This window comes from Sceloporus occidentalis, unplaced genomic scaffold, assembly GCF_023333645.1.
Source record: "Sceloporus occidentalis isolate IW3139 unplaced genomic scaffold, rSceOcc1.0.p SCAF_65, whole genome shotgun sequence".
NCBI lineage: Eukaryota > Metazoa > Chordata > Lepidosauria > Squamata > Phrynosomatidae > Sceloporus > Sceloporus occidentalis.
Window position 1 is genome coordinate 862890 of NW_028317045.1, and position 25455 is coordinate 888344.

General features: G+C 41.2%; 1 protein-coding gene across 1 annotated transcript; it reads left to right on the plus strand.

The window, feature by feature from the left end:
* Nucleotides 1–229: 229 nt before the first annotated feature.
* LOC149286946 (PR domain zinc finger protein 8-like) lies at nt 230–3294 on the plus strand. The gene is made up of 3 exons (XM_089493597.1): nt 230–448; nt 1064–1295; nt 1991–3294. The coding sequence occupies exons 1-3, from the start codon at nt 230–232 to the stop codon at nt 3292–3294; spliced, it is 1755 nt and encodes a 584-aa protein (XP_089349723.1).
* Nucleotides 3295–25455: the final 22161 nt, after the last annotated feature.

The window sequence follows — 25455 nt, forward strand, 5'->3', positions numbered from 1 at the left end:
TTAGATGACGATTGATATTGCCATTGAGAGGTCCTACGGAAACTTTATTCGTTGAGTTTCAGATTCCCAAAGCTCACCAGGACCAATTGTTTATATAGATCCCCCCCTTAATGTATTTCATTTCCACAGTAAAGCGTGAGAAATTAGAGTAAAATAAATATTTTATCAGAACAGAAACATAAATCTGAACGCGTTTTTCATCTGCCATCCTCTATAGGAGTTGACGGATATGGAAGACACAGGAGTGCAGAAGACAATTTGGGACGGAGATGCCAAGGCTGTTCAACAATGTCTGACGGATATATTTACCAGCGTATACACCACCTGTGATATACCGGAGAATGCCATATTTGGCCCCTGCGTACTGAGCCACACTTCATTATACGACAGCATAGCTTTCATCGCCCTCAAATCTACAGACAAGAGAACTGTACCCTATATTTTCCGGGTAAAAACGTCAAATTGACTTACATTTCAGTGCATGTAATCAAATAGATCTATATATCTATCTATCTAAAAATATTTATATATGTGCTTGTCAATATTATATTAAAAATAATTATTACTAATTAACATGTATGTGATTTCTATAGCGCTGCGCTACACGACGTGAATAATGTTAGAGAATTTTCATTACAATACATAAGCTTAAAACCAAACAGGGCAAAACTCAATTTACGCAATTTACTCACAACCTATTCCAGTACCCACTTAAGTATGAATTGTGGAGATGTATTTTTTTTTTAAAAATGCATTTTGTTACGCTGGCAATCGGACTATATTGTAGGTTCTTAATAAATCTAGCATTTCATAAACTAGTAAATGCATTTTAGTTCTGAGAACAATCTGGAATGCGAGTCCCAGCGAATTCACAATTCAGATAGAACATATGGAAGGCTGTCATGCCAGCTCTGTGTGATTCGGTTGGACAGACGATTTCCATTCGTTTTGATGGGTTACGACCATAATAAGGCTGTGCATCGGGTTCTCCATTGACTGTAAGTGGGCTCTTCAGGGACTTTTTAACACGATTGTACTTCATTATTCGTGTCTTTTCCTGCAGGTGGATACTTCAGCTGCAAACAGCTCATCCGAGGGACTGATGTGGCTCCGTCTGGTTCAATCTGCTCGAAACAAAGAAGAGCAAAATTTGGAAGCCTATATTAAAAATGGACAACTGTTTTACAGATCCCTGCGCAGGATTGCCAAAGATGAGGAATTGCTGGTTTGGTACGGGAAAGAATTAACAGACCTTCTACATCTGAACCATGGCAGGACATCTGGAAAAAACACTGGTAGGTTGAAATCCAGCTAGATCTTTCTTTTCAATGTAACGTACCTCCCACGTACTACTAAGTATCAACACTCCATCTACACGACGTAATATATATTATTCATGTTTGTAAAATTGATGCAAAGTTCTGAGACGTTTACTGTTGAAATAGATAACATCTATTGTGAGCTGAGCGTTTCGCTTAAAAGTAACTATAAGGAAAAGCAACAACGTTTCGCATAACGCTGTGATCTATAAAATGTCCATTGAAGTGCCACGCAGAAATTAAATGTCTACATAAAAAAATCAAACGTCAAGAATCCAGTGTTGTACTTCGACTAAGTTTGACTAAACTGGAAATGTGACGTTTACCGTTTAGATAATTCTAGACTTAAAACTTTATTAACACATATCAATAATGGATTTATCATTCCTAAACCGGAGTTGTAATGTTAAGTGTTCAGAAGTTTCTAGACTTAGAACCTAATAAACACATTTTTATGGAATTATTATTCCCTATATATATAATCCTGAATCGTAGTTTTGATTTCTTGAATTTAGTTATGCACATTGACCATGAAGCTGAGACAGTATTCAGATGATCCCACATTTGTCAACTCTTTAATGCAAACACTGTGTTTGTTCCGTGTTATATGCTTTCTTCCTATCCATTAAAGACATGCTCTCTTGATGACACTTTGCTTCTGTGTCCCATAGGGTCCACGTGCCAGGAGTGCAACCAGAGGTTTCAGTTTGATTTCCCTTTTGTGGCTCACGTGAGATTTCGCTGTCCCAAGAGAATCCACAGCTCTGAGTCCAATTCGGAACAAGTCTACAAAGAGAACAGAGAGATGGAGCCTCGAAATTCAATCACAACTACAGCCAAATACGGCAAATTAACCATTTACCAACCTCAGAAGGAAAATCACAAACCCACAACAGACTTTCACAATCTAGCCAGAGACATGGAGAATTTCAGAGGGGCATCCTCCTCATTCACTTCCTCACCGCCTCCCAAAGCCAACGTTTCGCGTCAGGATTTAGATTCCTCATCCGACAGTATGCATAAAGCCAAAAGAAAATACGATGACCAAATGGACGATAACGGGTCCAAGAGGATTGAGGCATCTGTCAGGTTTTTGGATAGACCAATGGCTTCATCCAAGGAGGACTTAGTGTGTAGTCCTCAACCATTTAGAGCAAACTCCTACTATAATATAGAGGAAGTAGGACAGTTGTTTGCCCCACCTAGTCCAGAAACGGGCGAAGCCAAGAGGAGTGCTTTTGTGGAGGTTAAAAAAGCCTCAAGGGGGATAGACGATGAAGACCTGAACTTGGACAATAAAGCAGCCTCTCCATCCCATTCAAGCAGTCCCCATGAGGAAAAACGATTACACAGACCAGAAAACCAGACAGAGGACAACACTGTCATGGGAAGTGCCTTTACTAGCATCGCCCAGGTGACAAGCCAGGAGCAGGAAAGAAAAAGCGCTTTCTCTCAACCAACCAGAAGCAGCTTCAGCCATATATCTCCACTGCAGGTGATGGGACAGAAAATGGTATCCAGCGGAGTGAATGTGGACTGCCATTCAGAAAATGTTGCTCCTGCAAGGCTCTTCCAGTCTGACCCTCTGTCAGTGAAGCTACAGAGCTCTGAATTAAGCAATAACTGTACATTGCAAGGGAGCTTCTCAAAACAGAGCCCTTTCTTGTTTGCCACCGCGTTTTGGCCAAAGAGCTCAGCAGGTCCACTACAGCTGCAGCTGCCTTCCACCTTGACATTGCTTCCACCTTCCTTTACTTCCCTATGTTTGCCAGCTCAAAACTGGTGTGCCAAATGCAACGCTTCATTTAGGATGACCTCAGATTTAGTGTATCACATGAGATCACACCACAAAAAGGAGTATTCCATGGAACCGCTTGTGAAGAGAAGGAGGGAAGAGAAACTCAAGTGTCCCATATGCAATGAGTCCTTTAGGGAACGCCACCACCTCTCCAGGCACATGACATCTCACAACTGAAGCCAAATGGACAACGTTAAATTTGGGTGGTCAACTTGTAGCTAGCCCAGAAGGATGGAGATGAAAATTTCAGTACAAACGGTAGTAGAGGCTAAGCCACTGCTCTATATTTTAGAAACTTCTATAATCGCACATTTTAGCGCGCTGGGATCCTCCGACAGTGTGTGGGTCTTTTTCTCTCGGAATGCACGCATTTTCACTTTCCAAAAGTAAATTTTTAAAATTATATATATATATATATATATATATATATATATATATATATATATATATATATATATATATATATATTTCGGCATATTGACGCATTTGTCATATATTTCTACTTAAATTATGAAGCACTTATGGTTTAGATGTTATAATTATTATTGTATGTAAGGTTAAATTTGTCTTTTTATTTTGGATAAAAAATATTTGGATGCATAATAGTTTGTGCAATACCTGACGACATTTCCCTGTTCTCAGAACAAAATCAAAAAGGACTTTTGTCACCCAGGAGACGCATTGACAATGTCACCACCATAACAGTATGATCTTCAGCCAGAATATTATATGCCAACTATATTTCCTTTTCGATACAAATTGTAATTTTGTGTGAGTGAATTAAAGTCCACCTAGTTATTTGTTTTCATTTATCTCTCCTCTCCAGTTCAAAGGAAAATACGATTTATTAAACTTTATAGTTTATCTTGGTATGTTGTATGCTTTGACAATAAATGCTTTATTTTCTGCAAAGCACTTGGTTGTTAAAATATCTTTATTTATACTACAATACATAAACTAAAGTTCATTAGGGTCATTTTGGTCGGTGTAGCCAAAAGGCTAATGTTAGCACATTAGGAAAATATGCAGTTCCGTGTGATCTCTCTGACTTTAAAACTTGCTATGAAGTGTCTCTTTCTATTTGTAGGATAGGGACATTTAGACACAAAGAGGTCTGCTTTTTGCTGACCCTGCTGGAAATAAATGTACATGTTCATATTTTTAGATTTAAGTAGCATTGTCCTAGGAATTGCACAGTTAGAGTCCTATCAGAATATCATATGATTGAAATGAAGAGAGGCAGAGCCGTGTATTGCTGAATAGAATATTATGTTTCGCCTTTATTGAGATGTTATTGGTTTGACACAACTGCAATAATAGTTTGATTTTCTCTGTAAGGGAAGTACTGCTGAACCAAATCCAAAAACTGTTTGTTGGGCTTAAAATCACAACACACGGCAAAATCATTTCTTTCAAGATAAGGTCTCAATTAAATTGTTAGTATTGTTACTTCTACTACTACTACTACTATTACTACCAATAATAACATTAAAACCACTAACTATAATAGGATAATTTAAATTATTAACAATATATCATTAGTTTTGGCAATGTATATAGAGCATAGTTACCAGAATCACGAGGTCAGAAATTAATGAAATCCATTTTCTAAGATGCAAGACTATATAACCTAAAGTGTACCACTGCAATACACAACATAATTAAATAGAATTATAGTTAAGATGCAATAGAATATTCTACGAGGATGGGTTTCTAGCAACACTTATTAATTCGAGTTTATATAAATACATAAGTACTATATACATATTTATTTATTTTAATTATAATGGATATCTCTAAATATAATCGTAATGACGTTTCAAATTAGCTAAGGTTTATTAATTATGTAGTAGAAATTGCAGTTTAATTGTTCCCGGTGTAATTAATCAATACAAGTGATTAGCTCTATTAATAATAAGTAGGGATTAACATTACTTGAGCTTTAGACATGCCATATGGTCATCATTTTTGTCTAGAAAAAATCGTGTTCTTTTAAACAAGCTACCCTGTGGTTAATATGTCTTTGATAAAAGATCCCATGAGGAACTGAAACGTCTAGTTTTGTAGGTACCACTAAGACTACATAAAGACTGAAACGTCATGAATTAAATACTTTGCTTTCCTTCTTACATGATGGCTGGATGATGCACCCAATATATCTAAATTAATTGTATTGTTTGTTATATCTGGTAGTTTGGGGTTATATAGATGTGTCTATACACAGAGGTAATATTGATCACTGTGAATGATAGTTCTATTACATAGTAGGTTTGTAGTGAATCATTAAATATGCAAAATTGTCACCCCTATTAAGTTATTCTTCCAGTTTTGTTGAGTTTGTAGGGTTCCGGTAGCCTACAAATGATGAATGTAGGGAAGGAAGGAGACTTTAGACATGCAAATGCTCATTTGGCTAATTCATGCTGTACAAAAGGCTGGCATCAGCATAAAAGCGACATAGGCCATTGCTGAGGCATTGAGTATATGAGGGGCGACACCACCAAATTTTGTCTAACCCTAGTAAGCACCATAATTTTTCAGGGAACAAGAAAAAAAAACAGTGTTACAGTACAACAGGTGCCAGATCTACATACTGCATATATATATATATATATATATATATATATATATATATATATAAATATACATATATATATATATATATATATATCTCGCTGTGTTTACAATTTAGATTAATTTAACTTTATTTATAAACATCTAAAAAAAAGCTGCCTTTTAATAGCTTACAAGGTGTATAAACACACGTCTGTTTCCCAAGGAGGTAAGTGCAAATGATCATAATAAACAGCACCATGACAACATGGATATTCTTTAATAAGATGCTGACACAAAATGGGTTATTTGTCAACTGTGAACACACAACTGTAACAAGCAATTATTCTACCTATTAAAAGAAAACAAAACATATCTCGCATAAAGACTTCATAATTTGTGCTTATAGTATAAGTTAATTGTTTATTTTTTTCGCTTTCACAGATTTGCAGATCATTATGTTTAGTTTTGCCCACCCATCCATCCATTCATCCATGAACAGTGACTGACGCATTTAGAACATTAAAAACCTGAAACATGGGTTAATATTAAATCTTCATAATAATAATGTGTGTACAAAGTGTTATACATTCACATATAAAACAGGTGTGTGTGTGTGTGTACACAGACACATACAGACATATGCATGAGTAAACTATGGGGATTGCATGTATGAAGAGCAATTATGGTGCAACAAATAAAAGTGGAGCTAATTGCAGGAACATTCTGCTGGCTACCACGATGATTGCACAACTGTCAACAACTTTGCACCCGTTCTAGCGCCCTCCAGGTGTCCCGAAAAAAGGACGTTTGAAACAAAAATAGTTAACACCAGGATTATATCAATGCTAACCTACATTACTGTATACAGCATTGTGTTTTATGCTCAAGGAAAAGGTTTTTTCCTTCTCACGGGATACATATATATATATATATATATATATATGTACAGAAAAGTCCTTACATTTTTTAATAATATAAATATAAAGTTTATTAATAAACACATTTAAAAAAATACTTATAACACTACTAAAAGGGCCATGTACATTGACTGAGTTTCCTCTAAATTGTTATTTAAGGTGTAAAGGTCATAATTTTAGCAGGAGAGAACATGCACATTTTTTTTTCATTTACATATTCAAACCTACAACTAACAAAACCAAATGTTGCATGCATTCAGTAACAACTTGCACATTAAAAAATATGCAGGTTGCTTTGCAAATGTTAGCATGTGGGGATGGGGCAGAACTGATGTAAGAGAAGTTAGGGTAATTTCTACATTTAACATAAACATAACTAATGTTTATAAAGGATGTATATGTGTGTACATGACATCTCAATTTTGTTTACAATGTAAAGTTATTTGCATAGAAATGCACTACAAAGGGTTTGGAACCAAAGGCTCCAACAGAGATGGGATTCTTAGATACTCTTCAGGTGGTTAGACGCCCGAAGCACATAGATTTGCATATTTTCACCTAGAGTGAATTATAAAGGTTTTGCTGGAACTCTGTGGAAAAAAGGGTTGGGTGAACCACTTTCTGGGAGGTACAAGGGATTCTGAGATAACTATTCAGGGGTGAGGAGAGTGCAGTGAGCAGTAGTGTTCTGAGTAAGGAGACTGAGAGGGAGCTGCGCAAGATGGTGTCCTGGAGAATGCTATGAATGGAGGAAGGCTGTTGAAAGAAGAATGCCAATGGACAAGGACGTAAAAAAACCAAACTGTGCTTAGGTATCCCTTTTGTTTTGTATTATTAAATGTTTTGTGCATGTTATATGTTTTATAACCTTTAACAGTAACCTAATTCAATATCAATATACATATTTCTATACACATATCTGCGTGCTTTATTCGTTACACATTCCCTAAAGAACAAACCTTGTAAGAGGATCATAATGTCTTACACTGAAAATTACTATCGACCCTGGCACATCAAGGCCAAAAAAATAAGATACACAGGACTACAAACTTCAAGCTTACATTTATAGCATGCAGTCATGAATTTCCATTCATGGCTGATACACACTTAAAGCTACATGCTTGCACTTGCGTGAGTGCATGTGACTGAAGTCAAGTCTGGTCAGTCGAGTTAACTCTTAAAACAACTGACCTCTTAATGAAGAGACCCAGTTAACCAAATATTTTGGGTTACCATTGTGCTGGTCTTTCCCAGGTAAAGATAGAGAGAAACATCATCATTTGAATCTTGAATCATTAGAAAAGTTTTGTTCACATTTAGTGACTGACCAGGAAATATAAAGGTAAATATAAAATAACAACCTCTGTTATGAAACGCAGACTTCTAAAACAAGTAACATTTGGAACGTGCCAATTCAAGTTTCATGAGAAAACAGATAAAATGAGATTTGTTTTAGATTATACCGATTAATCTATTTACATTGTTTGTGGTGCAGTGATTTATTTTAATTGATTCCTTTAATATCAATTTTCCATCATATTTATGGTGGCCATGTATGGTGTAACTGCAAAAATAGGACTAAAGGGGTAAATACAGTTATGGCAACTATAGTAAGTATGGTTATGGCAACCATAGCACAGAGTTTTGAAATTAAAACATGACATATGTATATATATATATATTTCAGTGAGGACCTTATTCTCACAATAAGCCCATCATCATCTTAAGTAAGGAAACGGGGCCATCTAGTGTAGAAATGTGAGCTACTGCGTAATAAATGTGAAGCCAAGGGATGAAGTACTCTATCACCATCTAGCTGTAGTGGATGGGAATTAAACATAATACAGAAACAAAACTGTAAAAAGATACCACAGCAATGTTTAAAAATGCATTTTATAGTTCAGATTGGGCAATAATAGGTCGGCGATTATAGGAATATTCAGTCCAAACTGCTTTTTCTAGGAATAGGTAAAAATGAAAGCGAAAATAACCTACATAGATTATTGGGAATCTGTAAGAAAAACATCATTATGAGCACACGGAAATTAAGCCATGGACCACATGAAGTAGCTTTGGCATATTTGCTATGCCCATTAGCTAAATACATACAGAAAAAATCAGCAAAGCTCAACTGCTAGAGAGACATTGAGAGAGCACGAGAGAGTGTGAGAGAGAGCGTGAAACAGTATAAATGAGAGCGTGAGTGAGTGTGTGGTTGAGAGCATGAGTAAGTGTAAATGAGATAAAAAAACAACAAAATGCAAACTAAAATTCGGAGCTTTCTGCTCTCTGTTTATTTCGTTGTTTTCAGACACAATGTACAAATTGATAAAATTAGCGAATTTTGTTAAAATTGTATGAATCTGAATGCACAAGTCTAAAAGACACTTTTCTTTTTTCTTTGCTTTGTTAATTGGAAGTTGTCACTTAGTGCAGCTTGATTACCGGCCTACTTATATTCCTGATTTCCTGTCTGGTCTCGACCACAAATTAAAGCTGCTGGTCCTAACCTCTGCATTCGTCTGACATTGCATCTCCTGTCTTGCTATTTTGTCCCTCGCTTCTGGATATCTGTTTTTGCCCTTGTACATCATTAACAGTTCTTATAGTTTTCAACACCTCCAACTGTTTGGGACAGTGACTTTGTTTGCACGTGTGTGCATTTTTTCTAGTGTGAGCTCAGCATGGGAAAAGAGAACATTTTCCCATTGTTTACTGGGTCTCCCATATTGTTTTAATTTAACCCATTAAGGACCAGGGTAATTTTACAATGTTTGTGCAAATTAACCAAATCAACTGTGATTTCCCACTACCTCATTCGGTTCTGAAGAAATTTGGGAGCTTTATTTCTTTATTCAAATCAACATTAAACTCTGAATGTTGTTCTGAATCAAAAAAAGCCCCCATATTTGTGTTCCGAAGGGGGGAGACCCCTGGCACCTTCTGGACTAACCTTTCACCTACAGTAGCACCATGTCAAGGTTTAGGAAGAGAACCAGACTTGGTTTTGTACTGCAGGAAAACCACCAGCACTGCACCAATAGATACATACAATCAGCACTGCACCAATAGATACATACAATCAGCAGTATGCTATAGGACTGAACGTCAAAAAAATTGACAATTTTACAACAAGACACGAGGCTTCATAATTTGCATAAACCTCCTTTACTCTTCCACCAATAGCAGCAACAGCATTTGTAGAAGGGCACTGGAAGTGGGTAGACACTGGTATATATCCAGCCCCATGGTACGTCTTGTATGAATTCCCTCCAAAATTAAAATAATAAAATTTAAATAATTGATTCTTCAGCGTAGGAAAGGAGATTTAAGCTCAGCAGCAGAGGCAGGGCACAGGTCAGGGCTCTGGCAGACAGACTGAATTCCCGTCTGTCAGGAACATACTTTGCGGCTGCTGCAGGGGGGCAGGTGTGTGGCAGGGCTCCGATCCTCTAAGTGATGGTATCCCTTTCTTGCTGCCAGGTCCTCACTTAGGTGGCACTTATGTCAGCATAAAGAGACGGAGCTTCAATCCACAAAGCCAGAGCAGCCTTTTTTATTACCATTGGTGATACATCATACGTGATGTCACTACCAGCAGCCCCATAAAGCCCATGGGAACCCTAATGCCAGTGCTCAGGGTTCTCTGTTTCTCCAGGTCAACCCCTGAATCCTCCATGACACGGGGTCTTGACAGGCCCAGTCCCTGCCCATTTCCCCTTTAAATGGGGGTGATTCTGGTGATGTCAGTAGGAACGCCCCCTAACATCAGCGGGACTGCTCACTGACATCAGCAGGCAGTCCTGGCCTCGTCACACAAGGGTAGGCTCCAGGTACTAGCTTAGCGCACCGACATTTTTTCTTTTCCCTGTTTGCACATATTTGAGGTTGTTGGCTCCTCATCAGTCTGGTTGCAGCTTGCTGTCCAGGGGTTAATGGGGAGGAGGTTTAATTGCACCTCCCCCAACACATTAATAAGGTTTTGGTAGCAGTATAAACTGCTTTGTGTGTCCACTATGTAGGAAGTGAGAGTAGGTTCTCACCCTATTGAGAGTGTGCCTTGACGTGGCGGGTGAGCTTAATTATGCTTTGGCCAATTCATATAACCAAAACCTCTCATTTATATTATGTTTATATATTTGTTGCCAACTTTATTAGGGTAAGAAGCGCAGACAGTTTTTGTTTTTTGTATACATTGTACAGCCAATACACTGTTTCTTGCTGCATGCTTACACCTGTTTGGTAGGCCTCGTATTACATATTTGTATTATTTGAGCCTGTGACTAGCTTAGCGCACCGACATTTTTTCTTTTCCCTGTTTGCACATATTTGAGGTTGTTGGCTCCTCATCAGTCTGGTTGCAGCTTGCTGTCCAGGGGTTAATGGGGAGGAGGTTTAATTGCACCTCCCCCAACACATTAATAAGGTTTTGGTAGCAGTATAAACTGCTTTGTGTGTCCACTATGTAGGAAGTGAGAGTAGGTTCTCACCCTATTGAGAGTGTGCCTTGACGTGGCGGGTGAGCTTAATTATGCTTTGGCCAATTCATATAACCAAAACCTCTCATTTATATTATGTTTATATATTTGTTGCCAACTTTATTAGGGTAAGAAGCGCAGACAGTTTTTGTTTTTTGTATACATTGTCCAGAAGTTCCCAGGTATGTTTACTGATCCTTTGCCCGTCTGACCTAACGTTTTCCCTGCCACCTGCCTTTGGAACCTGGGCAGTATACAATTAACCCCTTGCCTGCCATCTGTGACATTGGATTGTAACTGCTGCTCTGTTTATCAACTGTCTGCCTCATGTGAGTACCGCCATATAAGACAAAAAGAACAAGAGTTGATCCCTCCGAGTAAGGAACACAGTGTCACTGGCAGACAGATACATCCAGCCAGAAGACTGAATCCCCTCCACATATTAAAAAAAAGAAGAATTGATTCCTCAGGGTAAGGAAGGAGACTGAGCTGCAACAGCAACAGAGGCTGGACAGGACAAGACACTAGGCAAGCTCAGCCAGAGACTTTATAGGATTGTACAAGATTAATTCTCGCCTCCTATTAAGGAAGGGCATTGAGACGCAGTGTAATTTGTGGACAAGTACATTTTTTGTATCTTTCTATCATATAATCTATTATTCTTCATTGATAAATATAGGTGATGATATAATATGTATAATATATAATATTCTGGGAGTTCAGTCCTGTTCTATCAAACCATATATTCTTGAAAACTAGACACCTCAGGGTACTTTAAGTGCTGGTATTTTAACATGCAATAATTCTACTGAAAGCCTTTGTCAAACTTTGTGGTAATAATTTATTTTGTGTTTTTTCACACAAATTGTACTTCAGGTATAAATGTGGCATATGCCACTTCAAAACACCCCAGTATGCATTTAGCAACATCTCCTGAGTACAGTAATACCACCCATGCATGGGTTTGTCAGGGTATTTATTTATTAGCTATTTATGGGCTAAAAATCCACATTTGGGACATGCACAATCAGTTTTTCAACTTGTAATTTTAACATCCAGTCCTTCTGCCCCATGTCCTATTTGGGACATCTTTGAAGCCGACCGGTTTAATTTACTCTATCAAACCATATATGTTTATAAACTAGATACCCCAGGGTATTTCAAATGGTGATATTTGAACTCTTTCCATGCACTAATTCTACCACCAGCCTTTGTCAAAGTTTGTGGTAGTATTTTTATTTGTAGTTTTATTATTTTACTAAGAAAAAACAAGACATGTACAGTGCTGTTTCATTCATTCATGAGTATGACTCGAATTCTCACTTTTCCCCTTCTCTCTCATTCTCCTCTTTCTGTTCATACACTATTTCTTTATAAGATTCACATAAATCATACCCATAATGTTAAATAATAATGTAACACAATTATTAACACCCCCCCAATTCAGTATGTTCAGGTAGGGTTTAGAAGTATTCCTATCTGCTTTGCATTCCTCACTTCTAATAGTGTATCTGAGGGGTCTGGGATCTGGAAGGGTGAGGAGGGTCGTCTCACCATATGCCCTCTAATACACTAAGGAGAACATCCTAATCCATTCTTGTCAATTTGTATGTACTGATGTTTTAGAACTGTATTTGATGCCTGCCTCCATCCTTAATTGGTAAGTCAATTTTGTTCTGACCATATCCCAAGATGGGATGCTGACTGATCTCCAGTTCCTTGCAATAATCAATTTGGCTGCCAACAGAAAATGTATAATTATTCCTTCTTGTTCCTTATCAGGTTCAAAGTTCAGGTTTACACCTATTACCTCTCTTAAATACGTAGTGATATTTATTTACTCTCCCACCCTTACCTGAACTGCAGATCTTCTGGTGTGGCTCGCAGACTTCCGTGGGGGCTGCTGTTTCCCTCTGCGTTGCTCGAACAGGAACTGAGCGGAGTCATGTGATGTGATGTAAATTCACGTGACTGCACTGGATTTCCTGTGTTACCGCGTTGGATCAAGAGACGCTGCTGAACAACACAGAGGTAAGCAGCAGGTTCCCTTTCCGGTAAAAAGAAAAAAAAATCTACCACCACTGTGTACGTTTTTAGACCCCAAGTTTTTCTAAAAAAGGTGCGTCTTATACATGGGGAAATGTATAATGAGGAAATCTATAAAATGGGGGACAGAGGACAGCCCTGCCTAGTGCCAGTCCCCAAGTTGAACCATTCTGACTTAAACCCATTTCCGACCACCCTAGCTGACGGGGTTGTGTACAGTGCCAAAATAAGTTTTAGGATTGTGCCCCTAAAGCCAAAAGCCTCTAAGGTTGACCTGAGGAAGTCCCAGTTGACCCTGTCGAAGGATCAAGAGAGAGGATTCCTCCCTTTGTGCAGATTTGAACATATCTATTAACCTCCTAATATTGTTCAACAAACTTTTTCCCGGCAGGAAACCAACTTGTCCTGACTGATCAGTTCCGGAAGTAAGGGCTTCTCTGCAACAACTAAGCAGTAGATTTTTATATTCCTGTTCAAAAGCGCAAAAGGGCGGTAGTTTGAGACAAGTTCGGAATTCTTGTTTTGTTTCAAAATCGTAACTATGTTGGCCTGGGGAAGCTCTTCAGGGCTTTGCTCCTCAATTCAATTGCATTGAAAACTTTTGCCAGATCTTTTTTGATGTTGTTTTTCTCTATTTTATAAAAAGTATTACTGAACCCATCTGGGTCAGGAGATTTTTTGACTTTAGTTTATCTATATAAAAAAAAAAACAGTTCTTCCTGAATGTTCAGGGTTTGCATTTGATCCTCTGAGGTTTTTGGCAGGTTACCTCTGGGTATTTTTATGAAGTTGAGTGTAACATTCCACCCTTCGCAGCCTGGAAAACATACAACCTTGTGCTGCTCATGTTGTTTCTCAACCACTAGTGGCCGCCCTTGTCACACTGAAGGAGGAAAAGAAAGATGCGGGGAAACGAAGACAAGAAATGGAAGGAGAAGGGATGAGCACGAGCCAGGTCGACCTACCTCAGGAGTTCCCTCGCTTGCGCGGAAGAATTAAAGGATATCCAGCAGGTCCACACACCTGTGTACACCTCAAATCTGTCAGATGCCAAGTGAACCATTTCTTCCATGATCCTAATCTCTTCTACCTTGCGCCGGAGGGTGGGGGATGCAGTCTGCTTCCAATACATAGGTATCAGACAATAAGCAGCGTTAAATAGATGCCGAACTACAGACCGTTTGAGTGATGACAGTGAACTTTCGAGATGGAGCAGCAACCCGACAGCAGGCGAAAACTGAAGAGACAATCCTGTCACTTCCTCTGCAAAGCTAAACACTCCGGTCCAAAAATACTGGAATCTACAGCAGCTCCACCATATGTGCAAGTAGGTACCTTGCACCTCCCCACATCTCCAGCAGACCAGATTACTCCCTGGAAAGATCCTGTTTAAGGACACCGGCATTCTATACCATATGGTTAATACTTTATACACGTTCTCCTGGATTTTAGAGGCTATGGACCACTTATGTGCCATAACACAGATTGTCTCACACTGCTGGTCGGTGATAGTGACCTCTAGAGCTTCCTTCCACTTCCCCATGAAGGACGGGGGTGCCGAGGGCATCCCCACCAACAGTAAATAGTAGCTTCTGGAGATTCCCCCTCTAGGCAATCTCTTTAGCTTTGTAAGTCGCTTGAACTCTGTCAGCTCACACTCTCACTCTGTCAGCTTTGTTGTGTTGTCAGAGAAAACCTGCGCTAGGGGGAGCGGAGCGCCATCCTTCCAAAATTCTGAAAGCAAGGCGTCAGGAGAAAGACCCAGTGATCTCATGGACCTGCCCTCCATCCCCGGCACGAAGTCAAGGTCAGAGGAAGGAAAAGCGGTGAACCAGCGACAGGGTCATGGGCGGCCAAGGCTCATTGATGCACGTGGGGGGGGGGGCGAAGGCTGGCTCGTGTGGTCAAATCCAACAGATGAGCTACTGTAGCACAAATTGCTAAAATCGGAGTTTGTTGCGTATGGAGCTACATAGCTGCAGACCAGTCTACTATGGGCATGTGAGCATAAAAACTGGACCATGGAGCAATGGAAGAAGGTGGCCTGGTCTGATGAATCAGGTTTTTATTTTACATCACCTTTACACACGGGTATGTATGCGTCGCTTACCTGGAGAACACATGGCACCAGGATTCATCTATGGATGCCCCACCTCGCAACTTACAGGACTTAAAGGACCTGCTGCTAACATCTTTGTTCCAGATACCACAGCACACCTTCAGAGGTCTGTTTTGGCGGATAAAGGGGGACCTACACAATACTAGGCAGGTGGTCACGATGTTATAGCTGATCAGTGTACACTACCATTCAAAAGTTTGGGATCACTTAGCTGTTTTCATCGAAAACCAGTAAATTTCTACCTGTGCTAACGTAATTGCAAAAGTGTGAAACTTAAACCTGGATTAGCAGTTGAACTACAATGAGTCACATGCAACACCCGCAGCAGTACCGACCATCCTCGGTCTTCTAGCAGTGCTAAAATCTTGTCTGCCCCACCTACTGGTTTTAGTTACATCCAATGACTTGCTGAGTCATGTGCTGGTGACATGGAATAAAACCACCATTACCAGCATCGGCGTAACTAGAAACCACGTGGGCCCTGGTACAAAAATTGCCCCAGGGTCCATCAACTTCAACAGTTAGTCTGTGCCATCATTGCTGCCACACAATTGGATTGTGCCTTCTTTGCCCCTTGCCCCTACTTCAAACATACAACATATGTTAACACACTTCCACAAATTACTCCATCTCACCCCACTTACACATCCATGCACACACACTGAGATGGGCACACTGCAAGGTGCAAGTTGTGTCGTAAGGTAGCAGGGGAAAGGTGAAAGGACATCTTCTGGGATGAATTAAGTGCAGCTTTATTTCAGGGGAAATTTAAGGTTTTGGCAACAAAAGTAAACCCGCAACAGCTGCTACCAGCAGGAGCAGCTGCAAGAGCAAAGGGTGTGGTCAAGCCTCTTCAAAGAGTGTGGCTGGTTCCCAGAGATAATTTAGGCAGTGTAAGGCTCTTACCATGGATGATGGAGTCCAAAGGCAGGAAGTATAGCTGCACACACATGCAAATGGAGACACTGTCCCAGAACAATTGAAAAGATGGAAGCAACTGCATTGACAGTCAATTGATGCCCAAGGGCAAATAAATCTGATGGTGATGTACAAACGGGCAAGGCTAAAGACGTGGTCAAAACTGGAAGCAGAAGTCAAGGCTGGCAGCAAGGTTCTGGAACAAATATCAGGCAAAAGGTCAAAAACAGACAAGGTAAGCAGAAATCAGGGCACAGGAACTTCAGGAGCACAGGTCACACTCAAGGGTAGCCTAATCAATAGCTAAGCAAGGCATTAGAGGAAGAGTGGCTTGGTAGTAATCTTTCACTACAGCAAGAGCCATGCAAGTCTCAGTTTTTATAGAGTCTATTCACTGAAAAATGAATAGGTGAATTGTCAGGAGATTTGCAAAATCTGACCCACAGTGGCTGAACTAGAAAAAAACTCCCATTCAAATATTTATAGTTTAGCTGTTTTGGCCTAGATTTTACCGTTTCCCTGACAATTATATTTACAAATTAATAATTTAAGCCAGTATGTTACTTGTATGAATGTGCATGTATTACCTGATAGACTATTACCATATGTTAGTTTAGTTTATAACTAATGTTATCCCAGGTAATAGTAAAGTTATTTACCTTAGGAATGATTTATTATTATTATTATTATTGTTTATGGTGTATTATCTCATTATTTCTTTTTTAACTAAACTGACTTTTATTTCTTTGAGAACATTAATTTTAAAATTCTTGTAATGCTGAGTGCCGGAATATGACGTCATTTCCGGCACTCAGCAGTAAAGCAGCGCGCACCATGGCAGAGCAGGGAGACTTGCCGCAGGACTGCTGAAAGGTAAGTGAAGTACAAAGGGGGGGAAGATAATAGGGAGGGGGGGAGAGGAAGGAAGGGTAGATAACGACCCCTGGCATCGGCCGGGGGGGGGGTGGCATCTGTGTGCCACTTTCCATCCAAGGGCCAATTTTTTACTAAGTGCCACTATCTTTGAGTTGACCAAGGGAGTTAATTCTGCTGATACTCAGCCGTACACCATCAGGAACTAATCTATAATCTCTCTTCTCTCATCTACAGGTATTCCACTACAGGTATTACCCTGTCTGTATTCTACCTCATTGCTGACTGCCCTGTTTAATTAATTAATTATTTGTTCAGGTATTCCACTTACCCTGTCTGTATTCTACCTCATTGCTGACTGCCCTGTTTAATTAATTAATTATGTGTTCAGGTATTCCACCCTTAGCATCTGTATCATCCCTTTGTTTGTCCTTTGATCTGTCTATATTGAATTTTTAGTACCCTGCTAGTTATAACCCCATCTCCCCCATGTGGCTGTGGGGTAATAAATCAATATGTAAATACCTAACAAGCAGCCATCCCTATATCAGTAGTGACATTGGAGACACAAGCATCTTAGAGGCACAGGCCACATTCCATCTGTGTGCCAATTTTCACTAAGTGCCACTATCTGGGAGTTGATCAAGGAAGTTCACCAAGGAGGACAACAAGGAAGGACAGAGAAGACCTGGGACACTCCCTGCAATCAATACTTCACGGAACTTCCTGATTTGTCAAGTGCTATCTACTGCTCACTGTGTATGCTCCACTTCCATTCCATTCCCATCACCATATTTCAGAATCCTCTTGTTCCTTCTTTCTCTTTCCTCTATTGTTTGTAAAACCATTTTCTCTTTCCAGCCACCAGCTATCCCACACTATGTCTGTATTGCACCATCATTACTTTCTTCTCCCCTTCTCTCATCCCAAGCACTTCTCAACTTCACCTCCTCCCTTTTCCCCACCTCCCCTCACCCCCAGAAATCTCTCCGCTCACACAAGTCCTATTCCCACCTCCTCTCACTCTCTCTTCTACTTCTTCTAGCTGCTGGGGATATCTACCCAAACCCTGGGCCTCCTTTGGTGCTCTCATCCTCTCCCAGTCAACATTCCAGAAACCTCAATAATATTGTCCACATACCCTGCTGCTCTTCCTACCCCCCATTTACCTTTGCACTCTGGAATGCACGTTCTGTCTGTAACAAACTAACAGCCCTACATGACCACTTTGTCTCTAGTTCCTTAGACCTTCTCGCTCTAACTGAAACCTGGCTAACTTCTAACACTGCTTCTCCCGCTGCTCTCTCCTATGGTAGCCTACACCTCACTCACCCCCCCCACCTGATGACAGGAAGGGTGGAGGGGTAGGCTTCTACTTGTACTTTTCAACCTATTCCCTCTAGCATGTGCTCTCTCACTAACCTTTCTAATTCCCCTGTCCCCCACTCTGACGACCACTTCCTTTCCTGCTCTCTAAACTTGCCTCATACTCGCTCCCTTGCACCCCAACCCCGCCTAACCAGAGACCTCAGCTCTATTAACCTTCAGAACTTCTCAATCAATTTACTCCCTCTCCTCTCTACAATCTCATAAATGTCATGCCCTAACAACGCCAGTCTATTACTCCACTCTCACATCTGCTCTTGAGCATGTAACACCAGTTACTACTTCCTCCTCACGACGTTCACGTTTCCATCTTAAAAACATTGTCCGCATCCGTCCCTTCCTAACACAACATGCCACTAAGGCTCTTGTCCATGCCCTGATTATCTCCCGTCTTGATTACTGTAACGTCTTTGCTGGTCTCCCTCTTAACCGTCTCACCCCTCTACAATCCACCATGAATGCAGCTGCCAGACTTATCTTCCTCTCATATCACTTTACTAACGGCTCTCCTCTCTGCCAGTCTCTTCACTGGCTGCCTGTGCAATTCAGGATTCATTTCAAAATCCTCACTCTTACTTTCAAAGCCCTTCACAGCGGTTCCCCTCCCTACATCTCCTCACGCATCTCGAAATACACTCCTAACTGGTCTCTCCGCTCATCCAACAATCTCATTCTATCCTCTGATTTCTAGCTCTCATGCACGCTTTTCTCAAGATTTCTCAAAGGCTGCCCCTATCCTCTGGAATGCCCTCTCCCGGTCTATCCGTCTCTCCCCCTGCCTTTATTCCTTCAAAAAAATCTCTCAAGTCCCACTTCTTTAAGGATGCTTACAACATAGCACATTAACGACCCTCCCATATTCCTTTAGCTCACCTTTCCTAGTCCCTCGTCTGCAATACTTTTACTAGTGTGGCTGGTCTATCCCTAACAATGGCACTTTTTCCTATTGTGTAATACACCCTACATCCCTCTAGATTGTAGGCTCGTTTGAGCAGGGCCCTCCTCACCTGTTGTCTTTGTTAGTCAATTTTTTATGTTACATACTACTTATGTCCTGTCTATACATTGCAAGTTCTTTATTCGGGTGGCAGTGGGTTAACTTTCCTTACACAAATTTTATTCACAAGTTTATTCAAGGTTTTCTGAGGTAAAATTAGCGCTGTATTTCTAGTTTCTCTTTTTTCTTTTTCCCCACTAGTTTACTGAGTAGTTTGTTACACTTCAGTACAGCTGCTGAATCTTGATATATATAGTGAGTAATTTATTTTACACTTACTTCCACATTTATTATTGAATAGCTATATATTATTCACTTTTTTTGCCTACTTTTTGTAGTCTTATAGTGCACCAATTGTTAATTTCATTAATATTGATGGATATTTCAAACGAGAAACATTTTTTTAATACGAACACTGAACCTGATCAAACATATAAATATAATAAAAGTAAAAATATTGATTCACTTTTTTTGATCTACAACCCCCTTCTAACCCCCTATATGCAACTCTGTCCCATGATATGCCTTCTAACCCCCTATATGCCACTCTGCCATATAGGGAGTTAAAAGGCATATCATGGGACAGAGTGGCATATAGTGGGTATAAGGCATTCTGGAGGCAGAGTGGCATAAAGGGGGTTAAAAGGCATATCATGGGGCACTCTGCCTCCAGAAAAGCCTTATGCCCCCCTATATGCCACTCTGCCTCCCCGATATGCTTTATACCCTCCTATATGCCACTCTGCCCCATAATATGCCTTTTAATACCCTATATGCCACTCTGCCTCCAGAAATGCCTTTTACTCCCTGTCGCTCTGCCTCCAGAAATGCCTTATACCCCCCCATATGCCACTCTGCCTCCCTGATATGCCTCAACCCTCCTATATGCCCCTCTCCCCCGTGATATGCCTTTTAACCCCCTTTTTGCCACTCTACCTCCAGATATGCCTTTTGACCCCCTATATGTCACTCTGCATCCAGAAATGCCTCATACCCCTATATGCCACTCTGTCCCATGATATGCCTTCTAACCCCCTATATGTCACTCTGCCATATAGAGGGTTAAAAGGCATATCATGGGACAGAGTGGCATATAGGGGGTATAAGGCATTTCTGGAGGCAGAGTGGCATAAAGGGGGTTAAAAGGCATATCATGGGACACTCTGCCTCCAGAAAAGCCTTATACCCCCCCTATATACCACTCTGCCTCCCTGATATGCCTCAACCCTCCTATATGCCCCTCTGCCCCGTGATATGCCTTTTAACCCCCTTTTTGCCACTCTACCTCCAGATATGCCTTTTGACCCCCTATATGTCACTCTGCATCCAGAAATGCCTTATACCCCTATATGCCACTCTGTCCCATGATATGCCTTCTAACCCCCTATATGCCACTCTGCCATATAGGGGGTTAAAAGGCATATCATGGGACAGAGTGGCATATAGGGGGGGCATAAGGCATTTCTGGAGGCAGAGTGGCATGAAGGGGGTTAAAAGGCATATCATGGGGCACTCTGCCTCCAGAAAAGCCTTATGCCCCTTTATGCTACTCTGCCTTCCCGATATGCTTTATACCCTCCTATATGCTCCTCTGCCCCATGATATGCCTTTTGACCCCCTATATGTCACTCTGCATCCAGAAATGCCTTATACCCCTATATGCAACTCTGGCATATAGGGGGTTAAAAGGCATATCATGGGACAGAGTGGCATATAGGGGGGTATAAGGCATTTCTGGAGGCAGAGTGGCATATAGGGGGACACACTTACATACACACACGCCGATTTTTTTTGTTTTTAACAAATACAAAAAAATATTATACAGTACAAAAAATACATTTGTTTACTGACCTTCTACTTCTCTTGACTTCCGTCCTCTGGTAGCTGCACACTGTTCTCCTCTATGCTGACAGGATGTCACTGACCTGACATCCGGTGCTGCAGCAGTCTGAGTGCGAGGGGGCGGAGCTTTCACCCCTCACGCTGCTCCAATCACTATGCAGCCATCAGACTGCTGGGAATGTAATCTAAACAGCCGATGCGTGCTGATGCCGCCGACCAGAGCTACTTTAACACTTTTTTTTTATTTATATGGTAAGCTGGATCGGCTTGCCATATAAAGTAAAAAAAAAAGTATTGAAGCAGAGCCGGCCGGCGGCATCAGCACGCATTGGCCGTTTAGATTACATTCCCAGCAGTCTGATGGCCGCATACTGATGGGAGCAGCGTGAGGGGTGAAAGGTCAGTGCGAGGGGGCGGAGCTTTCACCCCTCACGCTGCTCCCATCACTAGACGGCCATCGCATACGGCTGCTGGGTGCTGATGCCGGCCGTCCGCATCAGCACCCAGCGGCCGCTTTGATTAGATTTCGGGCAGCCTGGGGGGCAATTGCCCCCCTGCCCAGCCCGCCCCTGGCGCCTTCAGGGTTAGTCTGCCGGCCGCCCAGCCCACGGACCTGCCGGCCCACCGGGAAATTTCCTGGTATCCCGGTGGGCCAGTCCGGCCCTGTGTGGACGCCAGGGCTGGCCTTTGGGGTGTGCAACCTGTGATCTATGCTTGTAATTTAGGGGGTTTCTATCTTTAATGCTGACTTTTTATGTGATTTCCAGTTGATTTATACATGCAAAGCTGGGTTTATGTGTTATTCTGTTGATCCATATCTGCTATGCTATGTTTCCATACATTATTTATATATACCTGTAAATATAGGGTTTGTATGTCTTATTCAGTTAATCTATACATGCATGTGCTGTTTCCATGTGTTGTTTATTTGATCTATACCTGAACTACAGGGAGTAAGTAAAAGAGAGGTGTGGCTTAGTGAATGAGAGACAAAGGGACCTAGGGGATGATTACAGGGGGGGGACCTCTCAATGTCACAGGGCATACACAGAAACAAAGGTTGGAATGCAGCACTCAGTTGTGAGATGGTGCACAAGCCAGGGTACCACCAAGTCCTTCAATAAATCCAAAATAGAGAAGCAGAGGCTCAGCACTCAAATGGTAAGTTGAGTTTATTTCACACAGGCGACGTGAAAGACCTGTGTGTCGAAACATTGCCTGTGTGAAATAAACTCACTTTACCATTTCAGTGCTGAGCCTCTGCTTTTCTATTTTGGATTTAATGTCATGGAGTAGTCAGAAGGAGGAAAGACTGCGCTGACTCTCACAGTCTTCCCCTAGTCTTCAGTGTGGGACATATCTTTTTTTGGTGTGGGAACGGAGGGAGTGATTGCATGCTAGGGAGCATGGAGCGTGGCCAAAGGAAATGCTTGCCTAGGGTCCAATTTTTCAATATTTAAAAAATGTTTTTGTTACAAAGATTAGCTGTTTTTTTCCTATATTTAATGTATTAAACGTACATTATTTTTACCAGTGTTTTAAGTTATATATTATTGTATGTGTTTGCAAAAAAAGAGATGAGGAGAAAGTGGGGATCTGATCGGGGAAATTGCTGTCCCCCCCAGATTTTTAGGGGTTCCTACGCCCATGGCTTTATATACGCAAGACTGATTTTATTTGACATATTTATATATTTATCTTGATCTAATTTATATACTTTATTTAAGTTATCTAAGCTCCTGACACATTGGTAACGAACGCCACAGAGGCTGCATATTATGTTTCCGAGCACTTCTGATAGATGCTGGCGATGTGGGTACCATGTTACATGTGTGGTGGGACTGCCCCATGATACAGGTATTCTGGAGGGAGGTCTATCGGGTGATCTCAGAGCTTTCTGATTCTCATCCACCTTTTCAGGCCTTGGCTATGCTACTACATCACACCTCGCATTCTATCTCACACTATAAGAAATCTGTTGTTAGACACTGACTTAATGCAGCTAAATGCCTCATTCCTCTGTACTGGAAAAATGCATGCCCTCCAACCCTTAGGGATTGGATGCTCTGAGTGGAAGAGATTAGGAGGATTGGGGATATCTCTGCTACCTCTCTACAACATAGGATGACATATACAGCCACCTGGTTTCATTGGTTGTCCTTTGTGGCAAGGAGCACCCCGTAGGTTGGGATATCTGATCTACCTCAGATGAGTTGTTTGGTATGCGATGACGCTGGCCGAGATGCAGGGGCGTACCTAGAGTATTTGGCACCCGGGGCGGATCCTGTAAGTGGCACCCCCCCCTCAAATGTAAAGACATCTACAAAATTATGTTGGCAAGAATATTTATTGCACCAATTTGTAAACTGTATGTCAACTGTAAACAACAAGAAATCTGAAAAAATAAATTAATAACTTATAAGTAAAATAAATACGTTTAAATAACATTTACTGAACATATAATAGTGCTTTCTTTAATAACCCTCCAAAAAAAACAGCGTCCACATTGCCCACATTGCCCACATAGAACCTGACCAGCACCCAAATTACACACACATAGGACGTGCCATCTTTGCCCCCAAACAGCCCAGCATGAGTCAGAATTGTTCCCAAACAGCCGAGTGTACGCCATCTTTGTCCCATAAACACGCTAACTGTGCCATCTTTGTCCCATAAACACGCTAACTGTGCCATCTTTGTCCCATAAACACCCTGCATGTGCCATTTTTGTCCCATAAACACCCTGCTTATACCATCTTTGCCTTTTTGACAAATCAACTATACACCTATGATTAACACAAACACTTTTACAGTCACTCACTAATTCACTTTCATTTACACAATTCATTCACACAGTCATTTATTATTTCACACAAATTATTTACACATATTCATTGATGCATTCTCACAAATTCATTAATTCTCTCACTCATTCACACAATTCATCCACACATTAATCCATTCATTTTCGCTCTCTCATTCTGACTCTTTATTTCAATATTCTTGCTACCCTCCTATCTACCCATTCTCACCCCCTTCTGCCCTATCTACCCCCTATCCCCCCGTCTCACTCCCTTCTCCCTAACTACCCCCTCCTAACTATCTACCCTCTCCCCCCTTTGAAGTTCACTTACCTTTCAGGAGTCCTGCGGTGGGGGTGCAAGGCCTCTGTCTCCCAGCTCTGCCACTGTATGGAACAGTATAGAGTGATGGGAGTTATGATGTACTTTAGAGCATAATGAAAAAGACATTGGAAATGGTACAGCATAACACCCATCACTCTCACACACTTACCAATCCACACTTACCAATCCACAGATTCCACATTTACCAATCCACACATACCAATCCACACATACCAATCCACAGATTCCACACATACCAATCCACAGATTCCACACTTACCAATCCACACATACCAATCCACAGATTCCACACATACCAATCCACACATACCAATCCACACATACCAATCCACTCTTACTGCACTCTCACTGAATGATTTCCTACCTTTCCTCTTTTCTTTTTACAGCAGTCAGCTCCTTTTCTTCCTCTTCGCTCCTCTTCTTCTGTCTTCTTCCGGGGCACGGACGGCGGTGGGCGCGGCTTCACTGTTGTGCGCTGGGATCTGACAACAAACCCCGGCGCACAGCAGCAGTTGCCGCACGGATCGCGAGGGAGCGGTATTGGAGGTCTTTAACAGACCTCCGATACCGCTCCCTTGTGAGCCTTCTCCTCCAGCGGCGGACATTACTGTCCGTCTCTGGAGGGGTGCCGGGTGCCGGCAAGTTGGCAACCCCCTGATGAGCGGCACCCAGTGCAGACCGCCCCCCCAGCCCCCCGCTAGGTACGTTACTGCCTAGATGTGTTGGGGGTAATTGTGTAATGACTTCTTCTGTTCTCCAGAATATTGCTACTGCCTCTAATGTAATACAGAAAATGTATATCTTATGGCTCTTAATGATGAAATGCCCTTTACTTCACTAATATGTAAAGCCTATGTATTGTACGAATGTGAGTATCCCTCTTCTTCTCCCACCCTCCCCTCCCTCTTTTTCTTCTGTATCCTTCCTTCCCTCCCTCCCTCCTACAACAAAAATGTTAAAAACCACAATAAAAAAGAGGCAAACAGTACTTTCCCCCTGACCATGTCAGAAGGTGACCACTAAACTATGTTTTCATACTTTTGTTCAGCATATAAATTAT